The 19,496-nt window shown below is 38.9% G+C and overlaps 2 protein-coding genes across 2 annotated transcripts; both read right to left on the bottom strand.

The window, feature by feature from the left end:
• Positions 1–771: 771 nt before the first annotated feature.
• LOC131983790 (interferon-induced protein 44-like) lies at positions 772–8,312 on the bottom strand. The gene is made up of 9 exons (XM_059348600.1): positions 7,386–8,312; positions 7,030–7,094; positions 6,874–6,900; positions 6,707–6,740; positions 6,387–6,585; positions 3,296–3,445; positions 1,894–2,065; positions 1,674–1,774; positions 772–1,538 (listed from the first exon to the last, which is right to left on the bottom strand). The coding sequence occupies exons 3-9, from the start codon at positions 6,896–6,898 to the stop codon at positions 1,377–1,379; spliced, it is 843 nt and encodes a 280-aa protein (XP_059204583.1). The 5' UTR covers positions 6,899–6,900; positions 7,030–7,094; positions 7,386–8,312; the 3' UTR covers positions 772–1,376.
• Positions 8,313–11,148: 2,836 nt separating this feature from the next.
• LOC131983441 (interferon-induced protein 44-like) lies at positions 11,149–15,624 on the bottom strand. The gene is made up of 6 exons (XM_059348150.1): positions 15,596–15,624; positions 13,265–13,463; positions 12,778–12,927; positions 12,014–12,185; positions 11,794–11,894; positions 11,149–11,658 (listed from the first exon to the last, which is right to left on the bottom strand). The coding sequence occupies exons 1-6, from the start codon at positions 15,622–15,624 to the stop codon at positions 11,497–11,499; spliced, it is 813 nt and encodes a 270-aa protein (XP_059204133.1). The 3' UTR covers positions 11,149–11,496.
• Positions 15,625–19,496: the final 3,872 nt, after the last annotated feature.

The following is a 19,496-nucleotide window of genomic DNA, read 5'->3' as shown; positions in this document are numbered from 1 at the left end:
CCACAAAACACATGTAGACTGGATGAGCAAACCCCCATGACCCCTCCAGAAGTCTGGGAGGGTAAAGAGCTGGTCCGTTGTTCCATGGCCAGGACGGAAGCCGCATTGTTCCTCCTGAATCTGAGGTTCGACAATCGGCCGGAGCCTCCTTTCCAGCACCCTGGAGCCTCCTTTCCAGCACCCCTCCCGGGGAGGCTGAGCAGTGTGATAATAACATAGTAACATATAGTAGTATGTGATAGTATCTATGATAGTATATGATAGTAACATAATCAACATACTTACTTAATTTTAACCAAGAAGCTTTATTGCCTAAATTGAAGTATTGAAGTATTAATAAATAGGTAGGGGTGTGTTGGGAATTAACGATACCTCTTTTATGAATAAATGATGACCTTGCACAGGGCGTCAAATATGTAAATAAAAGGGCGTTATCATAAATGCTATCCCTCCAATAAAGATAACAAATATGTAAGGATGAACCAGAGCAACATTTGTGTGGATCTCACGGTTCAAAAGTGTGGTTAGATGGCTATCAGAATTATTAATAATTATCATAAATAATTATTAATTATAATAAATGATATGACTTGATTTGCTCTAAGTCAGCTCGTTGAGGGGCACCATCTGTAAAACAGAGAAAGATATGGCCAATTCACCTAAATCAGTCTCATAAAGTTACTAAACTAATTATTATCAATATAATTATAATCAAATTACCATATTTAGATTGGTTGGTTGAACGAATCATGAATTCTTGACACAGAAGAGGATGGAATATTGTTCATAGTGTACAACATCAAAAAGACAGCATTTGCAATGAAAAGGTATTTATTCAAAATATCAAGCAAAGCAAATAAAAGCACACCTTTATAAAAAATAGAGTTAAACAAAGAGTCTAATCTAGTGTAGGCTTACAAAAGAGAGGAAAGGTGTGTGTGTGTGTGTGTGTGTGTGTTGGTGTGGTGGGGTGCTGGGGGGGTGGTGAAGCTTAGTTAAGTTAGTTTGCATATAAGACTGACTGTATAAAGCAAGATTAACATACAACTTCAAATGATGTAGCTACATGAATATCACAACAAATATACTTAAAAACACACATTTAAACCAAATCATTAATTACAGGTCAAATCCTTTGTACTTAATGTCCTTGCTGATTTTTTTTTTTGGTTGATTTGGTCATAGATTTTTTTTTTTTTTTTAATCACAAAGACTTTGTGATGAGAAGGATATTTATATATTGTAATATAGCCGGACATGATGAAATGGTGCTATACCAGATACCATTTGTTATTATTATTATCTTTAGTTATTTAAGGAAGCTATTGTGTTTTCAAGCTTTGATTGTACAAAGTCTTCTTCAGCAGAATGCAGATCTACGGATTGTTGAGGAAGTCGTCTCCAAATGTGATCATCTGTCTCAGTGCGTTCAGTATCACCACATCATTGTCATCATTCATGATGGGATCTGTACCGTAGTTCTTCACGAGGAAGATGCAGTCCTGAGGAAGACCCAGCAACTTGCTGAATTTGTCGACCTGAGTTTTAAAGTAAAAGCATTTTCAGTTGATCAGAGAGGATTTTTGTGCATAAAAACAGAAAATTGAAATTGGGACTTGAATTCCGACATAATTCTAAAAATGCTTCTAAAAATATCACCAATAGAAACCTACCTGTTCCTTCAGGTACTTGCTCCTATAGACATCCTTTATATCTTCCTTCGTTTCAGGACAGGCTTCATCCACTTTGGTGAGAATAGCCAGTTGGGGAATTCCTGTCAAGACAGAAACCTAATCAGTATTTTAAGTTATTTATTTATTTTGGAGCTCATAAAGGCCAATATGACATCATTATTCCTCACAGAGTAATAACCACTGTGATGTCTGCTCATACCCATGTCACTGGCTGTGATTCTGACTTCTCTCATCTTCTTCACAACTTCATCACTTGTTAAAGATACTTTGTCGGCAGGAAGCACACAAACCAGAACGTGAACTTTGTCGTCCAGAGTGGGAGCTGACCTGTAACCTTTATCACCCTCCATCAGTTTCTGGCTGGGAGAGAACTACAAAGCAATGGAAATATAGACAATATATATATTTCAATAAACAATGCCATGTATTTCTAATGGAAAATTAGTTTAATGCAAAATTTGCAAAAAAGAAAAATAGATAACTATGTTCCCTTCAGAGTTTCTGACTTATAATAATAATAATTAAAGTATGCGACGTGGAAATGGCAAAAAACTGCAGGAAAGGCCATCTTCGATTGAAAATGGCTGACTTCCTGTACAGTTTAGGGTATGGGTTCTTGAGACTTTTTGGTGCGTTTCCACATGATTCATATATGTACCAAATTTCGTGTCTCTACGTGAAACCTACTGCTTGTGCTAGGTGTAAAACATGTTACTTCCTGTAGCCAGCAGGGGGCGCTATGACTGTGTGTCAATATTGATATGTAGGTGTGTTCAGGGCTGGACCCTAATCACGTGTGTGACATTTGGGACAGATTGGAGAATGTATGGTCAAGTTATACAGTCTCGTGTTGTATGGCGGGATGCCATTTTTTGCCGCCATGTCACGCCCACATAGTGTGACGGTGAGAAAAGTTTTTGATAACTTTTGATCCCAAAGGCCTTGTGATGGTACTGACCAAATTTGAAGTCAATCAGAAGAAATCTGTAGGAGGAGTTTGTTAAAAGTATGCGGCGTGGAAATGGCGAAAATTCCATATTTGATCCAAGATGGCCGACTTCCTGTACATTTTAGGGTATGGCTTCTTGAGACTTTTTGGTGCGTCTTCCCATGATACATGCATGTACCAAATCTCGCGTCTCTACGACAAACCTGTGTGAGGGGCTGAATTCTAGGGAGTGCTGGTAGGTGATTTTGCCACGCCCATTTCTGAAACCAATGAAATACGTAAATTTTCGACACGATTGAATTTTGGTGCGAGTTTGGTGAGTTTTTGAATATGATAAAGGCCTCAAAAAGGCGATTCATTTGCCATTATAATAATAGACAGACCAATTACAATAGGGTCCTCGGGTCCTCGCACCTCGGTGCTCGGTCCCTAATAATAGTTTCTCAACAGTGTGGCGTAGTGTCTCTAGGTGGCAGTACTGCATCAGAAATGCAGCAAAGCAAAGACAGGAGAGAAGAAAACTGCTTACTGCAGCAGTAAGAGAAAGAGGAGGGAAATGCATTCATTTCATCAGTTTAAACTTCAGAGTTACACACAACACCCTGAATCCAGAACCCAAACAGGGCACCTTCAAATGATGTCAGAGTTTTACCTTGTAACCGTCTTCCACATGTCCTTCCAGAACCAGTTTGACGTCTTCCTCAAGAACACCAGTGTTGGTTTCTTTCTCAAAGCCCATGGTGTCATTGAAAATGAAAGAATAAAAGTCGTCTTGACCTTTAAGGATTTTGTAAGTTTTGTACTGTAAAACAGAGGGCACAGTTACTTACATCATCTTGGTAAATCCCAGACAGGCAATTCTTAAAACACAAATATCTACAATCACTTAATTTTCATTTCTGTTAATTTGGAACCCTGAGATTTGTCCGGTGTATTGATCATGGATGTGTGACACTAAGCTGCATGTTTAGTGTCAGAACAACACAGAAGTAAGACAGGAACCGAAAAAACCTTTTGGTTTATGCAACCTGTAGCAACTTTTACACAATGGGCCCCATCATTCAGTTCTTACAATTCATCCATGGTGGTATCAGATTAAACCCTTTAATCTATTACCTAGCTACACTTTAAGCCAGAGTTTAATGTTAATTTGAAAAAAATAAAAATAAAATACAGTTCAGACAGTTTACTTACTTACTTGAGTTGAGTATAATGTTATTAGATACTCATAATGCAGATTTGTTTAACTGTAGATTATCATAGAAACTGCATAAATGTGATATTCAATCCATTCTGCTATTTTAACCCTTGTGTACTCTTAAAACACCCATGCTCCTCAGGGGTCAAAAAGGACCCCATGACATTAGACTGGTTTATAAACCTTAATATTTTCTTCAATAGTAATAGTGGGAAAAAAAATTCTTGATGGGAATGCACAGAATAGGTTATGTCAACTTTTAGTGAAACTTGTGTTTTGAAAACATTGTTCATTTTTAGATAACAGCAAAAAAAAATTTTTAAATCACACCTGTGGTCAAAAAGGACTGCATGACATCAGACTGGTTTTAGGACATGTAGAAAAAAAATTAACAACTTTTTTTATTTATCTTTTGCGGGACCTCAAGACCTACACATTGATATATAGTTTTCATATTTTTTTCATTATTATTGGTCAGTTTTAGTAAAATATACAAAATTAGGGCCTCATTTTCAAGTTTGACAATGTGTGCATGCATGTGTGCTTGTGAGTGTGTGTTTGTGCATCCTTGTGAGAAGATATGTACCTGTGAGTGTGTGTTTGTCTGAGTGTGTGTGTGTGTGTGTGTGTGTGTGTGTGTGTGTCTATGACTCTGTGTGTGTATTGGACAATATGCGCAAGAGGTTGAGATCAAAACGTATATTTTCACATATTTTCCATTATGCATATAGACACATGCACACACTCACAAACACACACACACACACAGGCACACAGAGTCATAGACACACACACACACACACACTCAGACAAACACACACTCACAGGTACATAACAAACACACACTCACAAGCAAACATGCATGCACACAGTCAAACTTGAAAATGAGGCCCTAATTTTGTATATTTTATTAAAACTGACCAATAATAATGAAAACTAGAAAATTTCCTCTTGGTAAATAGTGAAAGGGCCACGGGGGCTACTGCCGGTGTGTACACTATGATGAGATTCTTCAGAGATTTCAAACAATTAATACTAGTAATGTTATGATACTATATAATATACAAGGAGCACACCTACAACAAGCATTCCTTTACAAGTATTTATTTATACAGCAACCTATGACCTTTAACCTCATAATGTGTGTGTGTGTAAAACGTGTATCTGGAGGAGTGTGCGAGCTTACGCGCGCATTTGTGTGTGTGCGTGTAACGAAAATCACATAAAGTTATGTGTGTGTGTGTGTGTGTGTGTGTGTGTGTGTGTGTGTGTGTGTGTGTGTGTGTGTGTGTGTGTGTGAAGCATGTGTATCTGGAGGAATGTGCGCACTTATGCGCATGTGTGTGTGCGTGTATCTGTAACTGTAATCACAGCAAAGATCAAAGGCAATCAGAGCAGAGCAATCAACAGAATTAACTGCCACCTGAATGTTCTGGAACAGTGACAGCAGCCAGAGGTGGACGGACTGGAATTTCTGTCCTCGAACAGAAAGCATTTTTGGCAAAACCATAATACCTATCTTTGATCCGACTTCACTTTGAGCGTCTACATATGTGTTTTGTGAAGAAAAATGAAGAAATAGCTTTGTAAGAGCGATCTGAAAAACTGTTAAATATGCTTTTCTACAGAAATCTTCCTGCGTTTTTAATATGGGAGCCAATGAGGCTGTTGGTGGTGTTGGTGGATCATCTGTGCGTCGTACGCCCAAACTATAACTCTGACAGCTTTACCAGAGGATTGTGAGGGAGAAGACTAATTTTACTACGTTTCTATGTATAAATTATTTCTGTAGAGTGGAATTTGCGGCCTGGAGCGCAGTTTTCAAATTTATTTTTGACAATTTTTTCTCTCCCTCTACACTCTGGTGATGATGTCACACACTGTGACACGAACATTCCGTGCAATACACACCCATTATAATCTCAGAATTTCTCCAAATATGATCATGGTCATTGAACAGGGATTGATAAAAAACTATATGACCTATCGAAACGTGGATTAATACACCGATACACAAGACTTGTGTCTACTGTTTAAAGTTTAAATGGAGTCTCTAGGTGAAATTATGCCGGAGAAGTAGACGTTTAAAAATCTCCAATTATTGTTCTTTTTCGCTAATGCTTGATGTATAATTTGTGAAAAGATCCACAGTATAACAATAGTGCTCGGTGTGATTGCCCCGTGGCCCTAAATATATGAAAATGATATATCAATGTGTTGGTCTTGACGTGCACGTTTTATAGCACAGGTGCTATAAAAATGTATAAAACACGTAAAAATGTATGAAGAAAGTTGACATTTCTATCATATATAAAGGATGCAGAGGGGCACATATGCTGAAAATTTCAAGCAATTCTAAAGTTAACCTTTATTAATCGTATGTTGAAAATGATTTGGGATCAAAAAGGAGCCCAAGAGTACAGGAGGGTTAACCATTTTAATTAAGGTTTAAGGAGGTTAAGTTTTAAACTTCATGCAGTTCATTAAGAAATTAAAGATTTCTGGAATTTTCTTTCTATGACAAATGATGAACAGGTATTCACACCTTTTTAGTGAAGCTGGTCGAAGTTGTTGCATCTGTTGGAGCTCGACCGGCAATTCTGCCTTGTAAGGCACAGTCCACAGAGTTGATGAAACTGGACTTGCCGGCACCGACTGGTCCATGAAGCAGAATCCTGAGATGATTGGCTCCTTGGTTTCGCGGTTCGTAGTCTTTCACAAAAGTGAGGTCTTCCTGATTGTCCCTGTAACATGACAGAATAATATAAGATCAAAATACTACATTAATATACTGTATTGTATTAATGACTGCACAGTAGGAACCTTGTGATTCACCACACTGACTTCATGTGTGCTCATACTCACTCTGGTAGATTCCTCCATGGCTGATCTAAAAGTGCTGAAGAACATATAACACATGTTGACATACAGTTAGTCAAAGCTATATTTTAAAACTTCAACATCATGTATTATTATCCATGAAGGCAGTGATTAGTAAAATTACAACTTTTGCAACATTTGGAACATCTTACAAGGTTTTGACTGGCCTTTTCCCATAGCTGTAAAGTAAGACATTTACATGTAAGTGTGCATGAAATTATACAATCTGAAGAATTTATATATTTCGTAACTTAATTTAAAGCTTTTTCAATACAAATTAAACACTCAAACATCACATCACCACTCACCTATTGAGCCCACTTTTCAATGTACTCCAATATTGGGCACCAAATCTTACACCTCGGTCCTGTTCCTTTGACAAAATCTCAGTCATTCTAAATGCAGCTCAACAACCACTACCAGTAAATAAAATTCAGGACAATTTTTACTTTTTAGTTCAGTAAAGATGTAAAAGAAGAAAAGCCTCAGTTCTACAGTGCATTAAACATGGCTATAATGTCAGAGACCGATGAATCCAACTAAGTAAACACGAATTGTCTGATGCCCTTTTGCAACCCTCTCAGATGTTAACAATGTTGTATACAAAAACGATGATAGCAAGAGGAGGATTGACTTCGTTGGTAGACAAAATAAACAGTCTCACCTTCTCGTCAGTAGATCTGGGCAGAGGGCTATATTCGTTTCAGATTTACAGCAAATCATGTGACTTCATGTCAAATTTTTATTCTTTTCATCCGACCCTCCCACACCAAGATGTGCGACTGAATACAGACCACATAAGGTTTCCTGTTTACTTCATAATCTTCACTCCGCTGCCTATGAACAGAGAGTGACGGTGTGTTGGGCCATGATACAGCATCCTCTAGTAATAAAACAAAACATTAAGCAAATGGCCTTTTATCAAACAAATAAAAAACACAAACAATTACAAAGTGACAAGCACTGAAAGACAATGAAGTCACTCCACAGTCTGATGCCTCCTCACATGCATCATTATAATTCATATTTAAGGAACAGAAAAGATCTGTCGTCCATTCAGGCTTTGGAAAGCTCATTCATACTTTATTCATCACAGTAAAACAGTAGGTGATAAGATATATTTTGACCACAATAAAGAACTCAACTAGGATGTAATGAATAAAGGTAACAGACTGTTTCATGCAAGTGAAGCAGCTGAGCAATGCAACGGAAACACAGTATAGTTATAAAAAGCTGCATGATGAAAGGTCATATGAGAAAGTCACCAGCAGGTGGAAAAAGAAAATTGTGGTTTTAGATGTACTGGATGGACTTAGAAATAAATAGAATTCCTCTTGAGTAAAAACGAAGCAGCATGGAGCCCTGCTGTCAGCTTTTTTAGAAATTTCCAATTCCAATTTAGTGCATCAACCCTTTTTCAGCAAAGGTAAAAAACACCTCGACCAAGTGTAAGTCTTTGCAGGTTTTTCAGATTTTGCAGTTTGCGATTCACCATTCAGCAAAATTCACCATTTTTAATGCAATATTTTGTCTTTGATGTTTTTTGTGTGATTTTTGTCCGTTTTTGTGTGTTTTTAGGTGTGGATCTATAATTTTTGTGTGTGTTTTATGTAATTAATGTGGTTTGGGTGGTTTTTATTTTTTTAAAAGTATGGGTTTTCGGTGTGTTTTTGTGGGTTTTTATGTGGGTTTTTTTGTAAAAAAAAAAAAAAAAAAAAAAAAAAGTGGTTATGTGCGTTTTTGTAATTTTGTGTGTGATTTTGGTATATTTTTGTGTTTTTTCGTGCCAAAAATGTTGATCCAGTAAATCAAAATGAAAAAATAATAATCAGGTCAGTTGGTGAGGTTGTGCAGAGAACAACACCAACATGACAAGGTGAACACTTTTTAAGTGGTTCATACAGGCAGAATGAAAAGGAGTCAAAAACCAACAAAATAGCCTCAAACTCCAAAGGGTTAATGCATGACCTAAACAAATCAGTTGCTGCTCCTATTGCTTCAGAGTTGAAGGTCAGTGGCTTGATACGATAGTCTCAAAGTTGTGTTTCAAATGTGGTGAGACAGAAGTGGCACAATTTTGTCATTTGGGGCTGATTTCCTGTTGCCTCATTGCAATATGACACTGTCGTCATAATTTATTTGTAATTGGCAGATATTACTTCTTTTTTTTCATTTTTTCCAAAAAAGACCTATGTAACTATGGTCATCATGAACAATGTTAATTATCTTCTACAGGACACATTTTAAAGTTTGCCTTTTGAATAAAAACTTGAGAAGAAACAACTCTGTGCCATAAACCAAACCGTTAAAAAATGTAGCTTTAACTTGGAGTGGTTCTCCAGAAGAAACTGCTACAGCTTCGCAGAGAAGATTTTTTTTTTCACTGAAAAATGCTTCTGGTAATGAAGCCTTAAATGATAAAGAATACTTTAAAAGAAAGAAAGAAAACTAAAACAATAACAACCATGCCTATGTTCTATGTTACATATGTCAGAGCGTGACTACCTACGAATGGAAGTAAACATAATCAACATACTTATTTTAACTCAAACCATTATCTTTTCCTAATTTTAACCAAGTAGCTTTATTGCCTGAATCAACCAAACACAACATTACAAATCAACATTAAGCATGTGTTTAAATCTGCTGCTGTTACATTAAGGCACAAGGATGTCTTAATCTCCTGAAGGTAGGGTTGCTAATTTAGAAAATGCTCCTGTCTGTTATACAACCCTGAATCCAAACAAATATGGGACGCTGTCTAAAACTTTAATAAAAAAAGGATGTAATAATTTGTGAATCCTTTGTGACATATATTCAATTGAAAACTGTACAAATACAATGTTTATAGATTTACTAGTTTATTTAACAATGTAATGGGACAGCTTGCTTTTGCTTTATCCTAATAGTTTTGAATCACTTTTGGGAATTAAGGATGCTTCTTTTATGAATAAATGATGACCTTGCACAGGGCGTCAAATATGTAAAAGGGCGTTACCATAAATGCTATCCCTCCCATAAGGATATCAAATATGGATGAACTGAGCAACACTTGTGTGGATCTCACAGTTCAAAAGTGTGGTAAGATGGCTATCAGAATTATTAATAATTATCATAAATCATTTTTAATTCTAAGAAATGATATGACTTGATTTGCTCTAAGTCATAGCTCGTTGGGGCACCATCTGTAAAACAGAGAAAAATATAGCCAATTCACCTAAATCAGTCTCATAAAGTTACTAAACTATATAACTTTGGAACACTGATTATCAATTATGAATATAATTATAATAAAATTGCCATATTAATATTTAGTAGTGGTTGAAGGAATCGTGAATTCTTGTCACAGAAGAGGATGGCATATCTTTCAGTGTACAACATTAAATAGACGGCATTTGTTATCAAAGGGTATAAGCTAGTGTAGGCTTACAAAAGAGAGGGGAAGGTGTGTGTGTGTGTGTGTGTGTGTGTGTGTGTGTGTGTGTGTGTGTGTGTGTGTGTGAAGTTCATCACACAAAGGGTCACGAAACAGAAGCAATGTGTGGCAGTGTGACCTGTTACAAAACTGTCTTTGTTACAGCAAATTTCAAGTATATTAAGTGTAAATCCGTGTGTAAGCACATCAAAGGTTAGTAAAGTTAGTTGCATATAAGTGACTGTATAAAGCAAGATTAACATAAAACTTCGAATGATGTAGGTACACAAATATACTTATAACACACATATAAACCAAATCATTAATTACAGGTCAAATCCTTTGTACTTAAAGTCATTGCTGATTGCTTATCTAAGCCCAGTTACATTACTCACAGTCCAGTTGTAAAAGGGGGAAAACCTTTTCGATGGAGGACGTGGAAGGAAGTTTGATTTCACGTTGAGTTTCAATAATTTGCCGTCTTGCAAATTAAGTTACTGGTTCGTCCTTGTTGTTGAGGTGAAGCTTTCTCTGGCAGTTGCAATGAACTTTGCTTTCATGAATGCAACTTTGGTGAGCAGGGAAGGTCAGAATTGCAGTTGGTTCAGGATTCATTATGGTCTCACCCTCAGATGCAGAGGATCTCTGCGGGGGGTAGAGGGAGAAGGTGGGGGGCTGGTGAGTCCAGGGTCCCCTCCTGGATGGAGGTGTTGCTGCTTCAACAAGCAGTGGAGAAAGAGAATGATCAGAGGTCTCTGATCTGTTTTACCAGTGGACCAGCTTCGGTGTCAAAGGTCCCTTGACCAATGAGGTTGGCCTGTAGGTGTCGTAAACACCAAGCTTCTGGGAGAGAAGTTCCTTCAGGAAACTAAAAATGGAGGTCACCTGCCATTTTGTGGGTTGAATCAGAATGCTGTTGCATTTTTAGTCCACAACATCACCAACTGCTCACTCACCAGAAGTGACATCCATAATTATATTTTCAGTGGAGCCCCAAAAGTGAGATGGATAGAGTTGGAACAAACAATCTATGCGTTGTATGACAGACTTGTTGTATAATGTAACCATCGACTAGAAACCCATCAGAAGGCTGGTAGTAAAGGTCACTTGGTTTTGCAACGTAAAATCTGTGTAGCAACAAAGCGAAAGTGTTTGCTTTCTTAATAAAAGCTGAAATCATGAAATGCTGCTATACCTCATACTATTTTAATTAATGTTACAATATATGTGTAACATGATTGGAAAAGAAAATAATGATTTAAAAAAAGTACCCTGAAAATTAATATTAAAGGGTTTCTTAAAGAAGCACATTTTTTATCATGCTTTGATCGTACAAAGTATTCTTCAGCAGTACGCAGGTCTACAGGTCATTGAGGAAGTCTTCTCCAAATGTGATCATCTGTCTCAGTGCGTTCAGTATCAGCGCATCATTGTCATCATTCATGATGGCATCTGTACCGTAGTTCTTCACGAGGAAGATGCAGTTCTGAGGAAGACCCAACAACATGTGGAATTTGTCGACCTGAGTTTTAAGGTAAAAGCATTTTCAGTTGATCAGAGAGGATTTTTGTGCATAAAAACAGAAAATTGAAATTGGGACTTGAATTTCGGCATAATTCTAAAAATGCTTCTAAAAATATCACCAATAGAAACCTACCTGTTTCTTCAGGTACTTGCTCTTATAGACATCCTTTATATTTTTGTTGCTTTCAGGACAGGCTTCATCCACTTTGGTGAGAATAGCCAGTTGGGGAATTCCTGTCAAGACAGAAACCTAATCAGTATTTTAATTAATTAATTTATTTTGGAGCTCATGAAGGCCAATATGACATCATTATTCCACACAGAGTAATAACCACTGTGATGTCTGCTCATACCCATGTCTCTGGTTGCAAGTCTGACTTCTCTCATCTTCTTCACAACTTCTTTACTTAATAAAGATACTGAGCCGACAGGAAGCACACAGACCAGAACGTGAACTTTGTCGTCCAGAGTGGGAGATGACCTGTAACCTTCATCACCCTCTGTCAGTTTCTGGCTGGGACAGAACTAGAAGGAAATGGAAATACAGAATTATGCTTTGTTTTTTTGTTGTTTTGTTTTTTTTTATAAATAATGTCATGCATTTTTTATTTTTTTTAAGATTATTTTTTTTGGCATTTTTACATGCTTTATTGAAAGTGAGAGACAGATAGAAAGGGGGTGACAGAGGGGAGGACATGCGGTAAAGGGAGCTCAGGCCGGATTCGAACCCGGCTCCACCGCAGCGAGGACTGTAGCCTCTATACATGGGGCGCCTGTGTAAACCACTACGCTACGGACCACCCATGTCATGCATTTTTTAAGGAAAAAATAGTTTAATGCAAAATTGTAAAAAAGTATAATTAACAAAAAGGTTCCCTGCAGAGTTTCTGACTTGTAATAATAGTTTCTCAACAGTGTGGCGTAGTGTCTCTAGGTGGCAGTACTGCATCAGAAATGCAGCAATGCAAAGACAGGAGAGAAGAAAAGTGCTTACTGCAGCAGTAAGAGAAAGAGGAGAGAAATGCATTCATTTCATCAGTTTAAACTTCAGAGTTACACACAATTCCCTGAATCCAGAAAGAAAACAGGGCACCTTTAAATGATGTCAGAGTTTTACCTTGTAACCGTCTTCCACGTGTCCTCTCAGGGCCAGTTCAACATCTTCCTCAAGAACACCAGTGTTGGTATCTTTCTCAAAGCCCATGATGTCATTGAACACAAAAGAATAAAAGTCGTCTGGACCTTTATGGATTTTGTAAGTTTTATACTGTAAAACAGAGGGCACAAACATTGCATCATCTTAGTAAAACCCAGGTACATAGACAACTCTTACACCAAGAGTTACTTGATTTCATTCAGCAATTGAACCCCAATGAACAGAAATGCAGATTTGTCTGGTGTATTGATCATGGATGTGTGACACTAAGCTGCATGTTTAGTGTCAGAACAACACAGAAGTAAGACAGGAACCTAAAAAACCTTTTGGTTTATGCACTTTTTAGTAACTTTTACACAATGGGCTCCATCTTTCAGTCAGGGATCCAGTTCTTTCAATTCCTCTATGGTGGCATCAGATTATGACAACAATCAACAGGTATTCATACCTTTCTGGTGAAGCTGCTCCCAGATAATGCATCCGTCAAGGCTCGACCCATAATTCTGCCTTGTAAAACACTGTCCACAGAGTTGATGAAACTGGACTTGCTGGCACCGACCGGTCCATGAAGCAGAATCCTGAGATGATTGACTTCTTGGTTTTGAGGTTGGTAGGTTCTCATAAAATCGAGGTCTTCCTGCTTGTTCCTGTTACATGACAGAACATTATTAGATTAAAATACTGCATTAATATGATACTGTTTTTTTATTATTGACTGCACAGTAGTAACCTTGTGATTCACCACACTGACTATGTTTGCTCATACGCACCATGATAGATTCCTCCATGGCTGACTGAAAAGTGCTGAAGAAAATATAACACGTTGACATACTGTTGGAGCCATATTGAAAATGTAGATATCATTTGAAAATAGGTAAACTTGTTTTAAGTTAATTATTTTATTTTTTATTTGTAAAGAAATTATTTCTGAGGTTTGGAATTTCTGAAGGAACTTGGAGACACTTATTTTGTTTGTATTAGGATGATGACGTCGTGTTGCGCCTCCCACGGCCAGGTGTCTATTTAATTTTTGTGAATGGGGTTTTTTGGATGGTTAGGAGGCGGAGTATGAATAGTTTTTCGACCGCACTCAAACATTTGTAAACACATTTAGAAACCATCGCATTAAGTGAAGATGTTTTATTTTGTATTGACGATGGGGAAAGTCAACCGGAATTACGTTTAATAAATATCAGAGCTGGATAAGCGTCTCCGTGCGTGCTTATTGTGATGTGTGTCGGCGCCTCAGCCGCCTAACCTGTTTGGCTAAAAGGACAAAGGATTAGCCACTTCATTGTCGAAAAACTCTACATCGGACCGACGAAAGATTGGACAACCTTTATTGGACAAAGAATGCAGCGCGAGCTGGAGGACGCGGAGGCTGATGCGGACGCATGGCTGCTGCCGTGAGTAAACAAAGGAATGAATGAACGTGCTTGCAAACTAATGAATGAAACGGCAAATGGAAGCGCTATTACGCGCAACTTTACGCACGGCTATTAATGACTGAAAGTAATATCTTGGAAGCATATGTGTGATTAAAATACACGGAAATTAAAGTGAGGACGTGTCGTGAAGTAAAAATAATGACTCAATCATATTATAAGGAAATCAATAAAGCCAACAACTCAAAATGAGCTGGCAGCCTGAGACTGCTGTGGAGGCTGAGGATCTCTTAAAATCACTTGTGGCATCACGCAGAGGGAAACTTGGAGCGTGCACAAGAAGGTTGAATGAAACAAAGGCTTTGCTTGTGGAAGATGGAAATGTGGATCATGTTAATGAATGTGTGGACATATTTAAACAAGCTGTTGGTGAATTTACCAAGGTGCATCAATCTGTGCAAAACCTTTTATCTGAGGATGAGAAATTGGATGACCAGGTCGACTGGTTTGAGCCCAGGATGATGAATTTCAATTATTTTCTTAAGGATGTTGAAACATGGAAAAAGGAACAATGTAGGCAACTAAGAGTTGAACCACTGGACAGTATCTCTAATGTTTCAAAAGGATCAAAATCATCATCAACATCATCCAAGGCCTCTTCTGCTGCTAAATTAGCATCTGCTGAGAGGGCAGCTCTGGAGGCCCGATCTGCTGCTTTAAAGGACAAACATGCTTTGCAACTGGAGGAAACCATCATAAAGTCAAAGATGGAAAAGGTGGAACTGGATGCAGAAATAGCAGCAGCGGATGCTAAAATCAAAGTACTCCTAAGCCATGAGGAGGCTGAACCACAGATGGATGCTATGAATGAATATTATGAGAAAGCAAGCAAGAAGGAGGAGCCCACATTTACTGAGACAACTGCTTTGGAATTTATTCAAATAGCTGCAGTACCTAAAACTCCACTTCAGAGAGCAGTTGGAGACATCCATAGTAGCCCTCAGAGGGCCATCGATGCATCTAGTCCACAACTGGAAATGCATCAAACAAGCACTTCTCATGATAACCTCAGCACGCTGGTGCAAACACAAAAGGAAATTGCCGACCTTGTAATCATGCAGCAAAATCTATCCTTGTTACCAAAAAGAGAGGTACCAGTGTTTGATGGAAATCCCTTATCTTATCAAACTTTCATGCATGCATTTAAGTATTTAATTGAAGATAAGACTAGTAGCTGCCAGGACAGGCTCTACTTTCTCGAACAGTTCACATCAGGTCAGGCCAGAGAGCTAGTTCGAAGCTGTTTTCACATGGATGCACATAGAGGATATCCAGAAGCCATGCAACTGTTAAAGAGACATTTTGGTGATCAAATGAAAATTGCAAATGCTTACCTGGATAAAGCGCTGAACTGGGCAGCCATTAAAGCAGATGATGGGAAATCACTTCATGCTTATGCTTTGTACTTAAAGGAATGTTGTAATGCCATGCAAGATCTGGAATACATGGACGAACTGAATGTTTCATCTAATTTAAAACTAATAGTATCCAAGCTTCCATACAAACTCAGAGAAAGATGGCGGACAAGAGCCTATGAAGCATTTCAAAAAACCAACACACGAGCACGATTCAAGCATCTTGTGGATTTCATAGAAACACAAGCAAACATTTTACTACACCCTGTGTTTGGAGATATTAAAGAGCCAACTCCACCCAATAAAAAACTAACCTCAAACTTCAGAACACCAAAAAGGGGCAGCAGCTTTGTTACCACAGTAAAATCAGCTGAAGAACACAATACTAAGCCACAAGCAGTTAAAGAGCTACAACAACCTGACACCCATATTGTTATTTCTGCCCTATGTAGCTTTTGTCAAGGCAAACATGCCCTAGTGGATTGCTTAAGACTCAAATCAGAGCCACAGGAAAAGAAGGTTGAATATCTGAAGAGGAATGGTTATTGTTTTGGATGCCTAAAGAAAGGTCACATAAGCAAGGAGTGCAAAAGAAAACTGGACTGCCAAATATGTCAACGAAAACACCCCACTCTGCTGCACATTGATGGTAAGAGTCTAAGGCAGGAAGCTCCACAAAATCTCATTCCTACAGAACCAAAGGAAGCATCCATCAATAGTGCACTAGTTTCGGCTGGTAAATTAACAGGAGCCGGTAAGGAATGTGCACTGGCAATTGTTCCGGTTCAAGTTAAGGTTGCAAAGGGTGGCAAGTTTCTCTCAACCTATGCCTTTTTAGACCCAGGCAGCTCTGCCACATTTTGCACTGAGAACCTCATGAGGAAGCTAAATGCTAAGGGACGCAGGACAGAGATTCTTCTGCGAACCATGGGACAGGAACGACCTGTCAAAAGTTATGAGCTGACAGGACTAGAAGTTAGCAATCTGGATGGAAGTGGATATGTTTATTTGCCTAAAACATTTACCCAAGGTAAAATTCCTGTTTCAAAGGAAAATTTACTTACCCAAGCTGACTTGGAAAAATGGCCTCATCTCAGTGGCATCCAACTGAAAGAGATTGATGCTGACATTGAAATGTTGATAGGAATGGATGTTCCTCAAGCAATGGAACCATGGCAAGTTATTAACAGTCAAGGAAATGGACCATACGCAGTCAAGACAGTTCTTGGATGGGTGGTCAACGGCCCACTCAATGCTGCTATGGAGCAAACTGGAACGTCAGTGTCAGTCAATCGCATTTCTATAGATAACCTGAGAGAGTTGCTTGTCCGACAGTATAACCAGGACTTTCCTGAAAAGGAATATGAGGAAAAAAGGGAGATGTCATGTGAAGACAGAAAATTTATGGACATGGCAACAAGTTCAGTTGTTTTCAAAAATGGACACTACCACCTACCTTTGCCTTTTCGAGACAAAAAGGTAGTGTTGCCTAACAACTATGAGGTGGCAGCTCAACGCATATTAAACCTTGCCAAAAAATTCAAGAAGGATGCAGCTTATGCTGCAGAATACAAAATCTTTATGGATGATGTTCTTGGCAAAGGTTATGCACAAAAGGTGCATCACGAGCGGCTCCAAAGGAATGATGGCCATGTGTGGTATATACCTCATCATGGTGTGTACCATAAACAAAAGAAGAAGTTGAGAGTTGTGTTTGACTGTTCCTCATCATACAGAGGCAAATCTCTAAATGGAGAACTACTTCAAGGTCCAGATTTGGCCAACCCACTCTTGGGTATCCTGCTTAGGTTCCGTCAGGAACAAATAGCAATAATGGCAGACATTGAAGCAATGTACTACCAAGTACGAGTACATGAAGAGCACCGGGACTTCCTTAGATTCCTATGGTGGCCACAAGGGGATGTTACTAAGCCATTGGAAATTTATCAGATGAATGTCCATCTCTTTGGTGCCACATCATCTCCTAGCATTGCTAACTTTGCCCTGCAGCGAACAGGAAAGGATAATTCGGACAAATTCAGCATGGATGTACTTGATACAATTAAGCAAAGCTTTTATGTGGATGATTGTCTCAAGTCAGTGCCTTCCATCAAGCGGGCAGTCAAGCTTACTAAGGGCCTCAGAGAAGCATGCGCACAAGGAGGCTTTACTCTCACCAAATGGGTAAGCAACAGCCCTGAAGTACTTGCAACTGTTCCTGAAAGTCACAGAGCCAAACTGGTGAAACAACTTGACATGGACAGAGAGAAACCACCTCTTGAAAGAGTATTAGGCATCCAATGGAACATTAACAGAGACACCTTTACCTTCACTGTGGCTGTCAAAAGCAGAGTTCCCACAAGACGAGCGATCCTCTCCACAGTTAGTTCAATCTATGATCCATTGGGCTTCCTTTCTCCATTCATCCTCAAAGCCAAACAGATCCTGCAGAAGCTCTGTATCCAAAAGTGTGGATGGGATGAAATTATCCCAGAGGAAATGTCAAAACTCTGGCAAAGATGGATCACAGAGCTCGATCAGCTAAGTAGGTTTGAAGTGAAAAGATGCATGAAGCCTCCAAGTTTCGGAGCCATCAGGACTGCTGGACTGCATCACTTCTCTGATGCGAGTGAGTCAGGATATGGAACTGTAAGCTATCTCAAGCTCACAAACTTCGAGGGAGATGCTCACGTTACCTTTGTTCTGGGGAAATCCAGAGTAACTCCACTGAAACAAATCACCATTCCAAGGCTTGAGCTTGCAGCAGCAACACTAGCTGTGAAAGTGGATAGGATGCTACAAAGTGAACTACAGATGAAACTGGAGAACTCCACCTTCTGGACAGACAGTACAGCAGTACTGAAATACATTCACAATCAAACAAAACGATTCCATACTTATGTTGCTAATAGGATTGCAGTGATCCACAACTTATCTCAAGGGAATCAATGGAGGCATGTATGTTCCGGCGACAATCCAGCGGACGATGCCTCACGTGGATTGAATATAGAACCATTCTTGATTTCCACCAGATGGTTAAACGGCCCCGACTTCCTGTCAAGAGAGGAAGATGAATGGCCTGAAGCACCAGAGGATCTAAGCCAAATCCCTTCGAATGATCCAGAGGTGAAAAAGGACATCACTGTAAACTGCTTGAAACTGGACAATGCTGCAACTAGTAGCCTAATCGACTACTATTCTTCATGGAAAAGGTTAAAGAGAGCTGTTGGATGGCTGATGAAAACAAAGAAACTTCTGTGGCTCAGATGTCAGAAATCAGCAGTTAGGACACGGTCTAAACTACCATATAGACTGTCAAGCCTGTCTGTAGAAGACCTGGAAAAGGCTGAAAAATCAATAATTTGCTACGAACAACGACGCTACTTTGGACCAGAACTTGCTCTCCTGAAAAAAGGAAAACAGGTTAAAGGAGACAGTGCCATAAGCAAACTGGATCCGATCCTCGATGAAGAAGGCATCCTTAGGATTGGAGGACGGTTAAGTAAAGCAGCCATGCCAGTAAATCTAAAGAACCCAATTATTCTTCCCAAAGATTCTCATGTGTCTAAATTGATCCTGTATGATATCCATCAGCTGGTGGGACACTCAGGACGAAACCATATGCTCTCCAGACTCGGACAGAAATTCTGGTTACCTTCGGCCAACTCCTCTGCCAGAAAAATCATCAAGTCTTGTGTGTTTTGCAGACGCAAGCAGGCAAGAGTCGGGGAGCAGAAAATGGCTGATCTACCACAGGATCGTGTAGCTCCAGATCTCCCGCCATTCTCTCATGTGGGTATTGATTATTTTGGACCCTTAGAAGTCAAAAGAGGCAGATCACATGTGAAACGATGGGGAGTAATATTTACTTGCCTTGTGA

Source organism: Centropristis striata, chromosome 13 (assembly GCF_030273125.1).
Source record: "Centropristis striata isolate RG_2023a ecotype Rhode Island chromosome 13, C.striata_1.0, whole genome shotgun sequence".
Classification (NCBI taxonomy): Eukaryota; Metazoa; Chordata; class Actinopteri; order Perciformes; family Serranidae; genus Centropristis; species Centropristis striata.
The sequence above is the reverse complement of the archived record's forward strand: the minus strand, read 5'-3'. Positions and strand labels throughout refer to the sequence as shown.

Excerpts from the sequence above, each read along its gene's own strand:
- LOC131983790 (XM_059348600.1), bottom strand. The coding sequence starts at position 6,898 with ATGGGAAAAGGCCAGTCAAAACCTT. Across the intron at positions 6,741-6,873 it reads AAAAGGCCAGTCAAAACCTT|CACTTTTAGATCAGCCATGG; the intron begins GTAAGATGTTCC and ends TATGTTCTTCAG. Across the intron at positions 2,066-3,295 it reads ATGTGGAAGACGGTTACAAG|TTCTCTCCCAGCCAGAAACT; the intron begins GTAAAACTCTGA and ends ATTGCTTTGTAG.
- LOC131983441 (XM_059348150.1), bottom strand. The coding sequence starts at position 15,624 with ATGGCTGCCCAGTTCAGCGCTTTATCCAG. Across the intron at positions 11,895-12,013 it reads ACTTGCAACCAGAGACATGG|GAATTCCCCAACTGGCTATT; the intron begins GTATGAGCAGAC and ends CTGTCTTGACAG. Across the intron at positions 11,659-11,793 it reads GCAAGTACCTGAAGAAACAG|GTCGACAAATTCCACATGTT; the intron begins GTAGGTTTCTAT and ends CTTAAAACTCAG.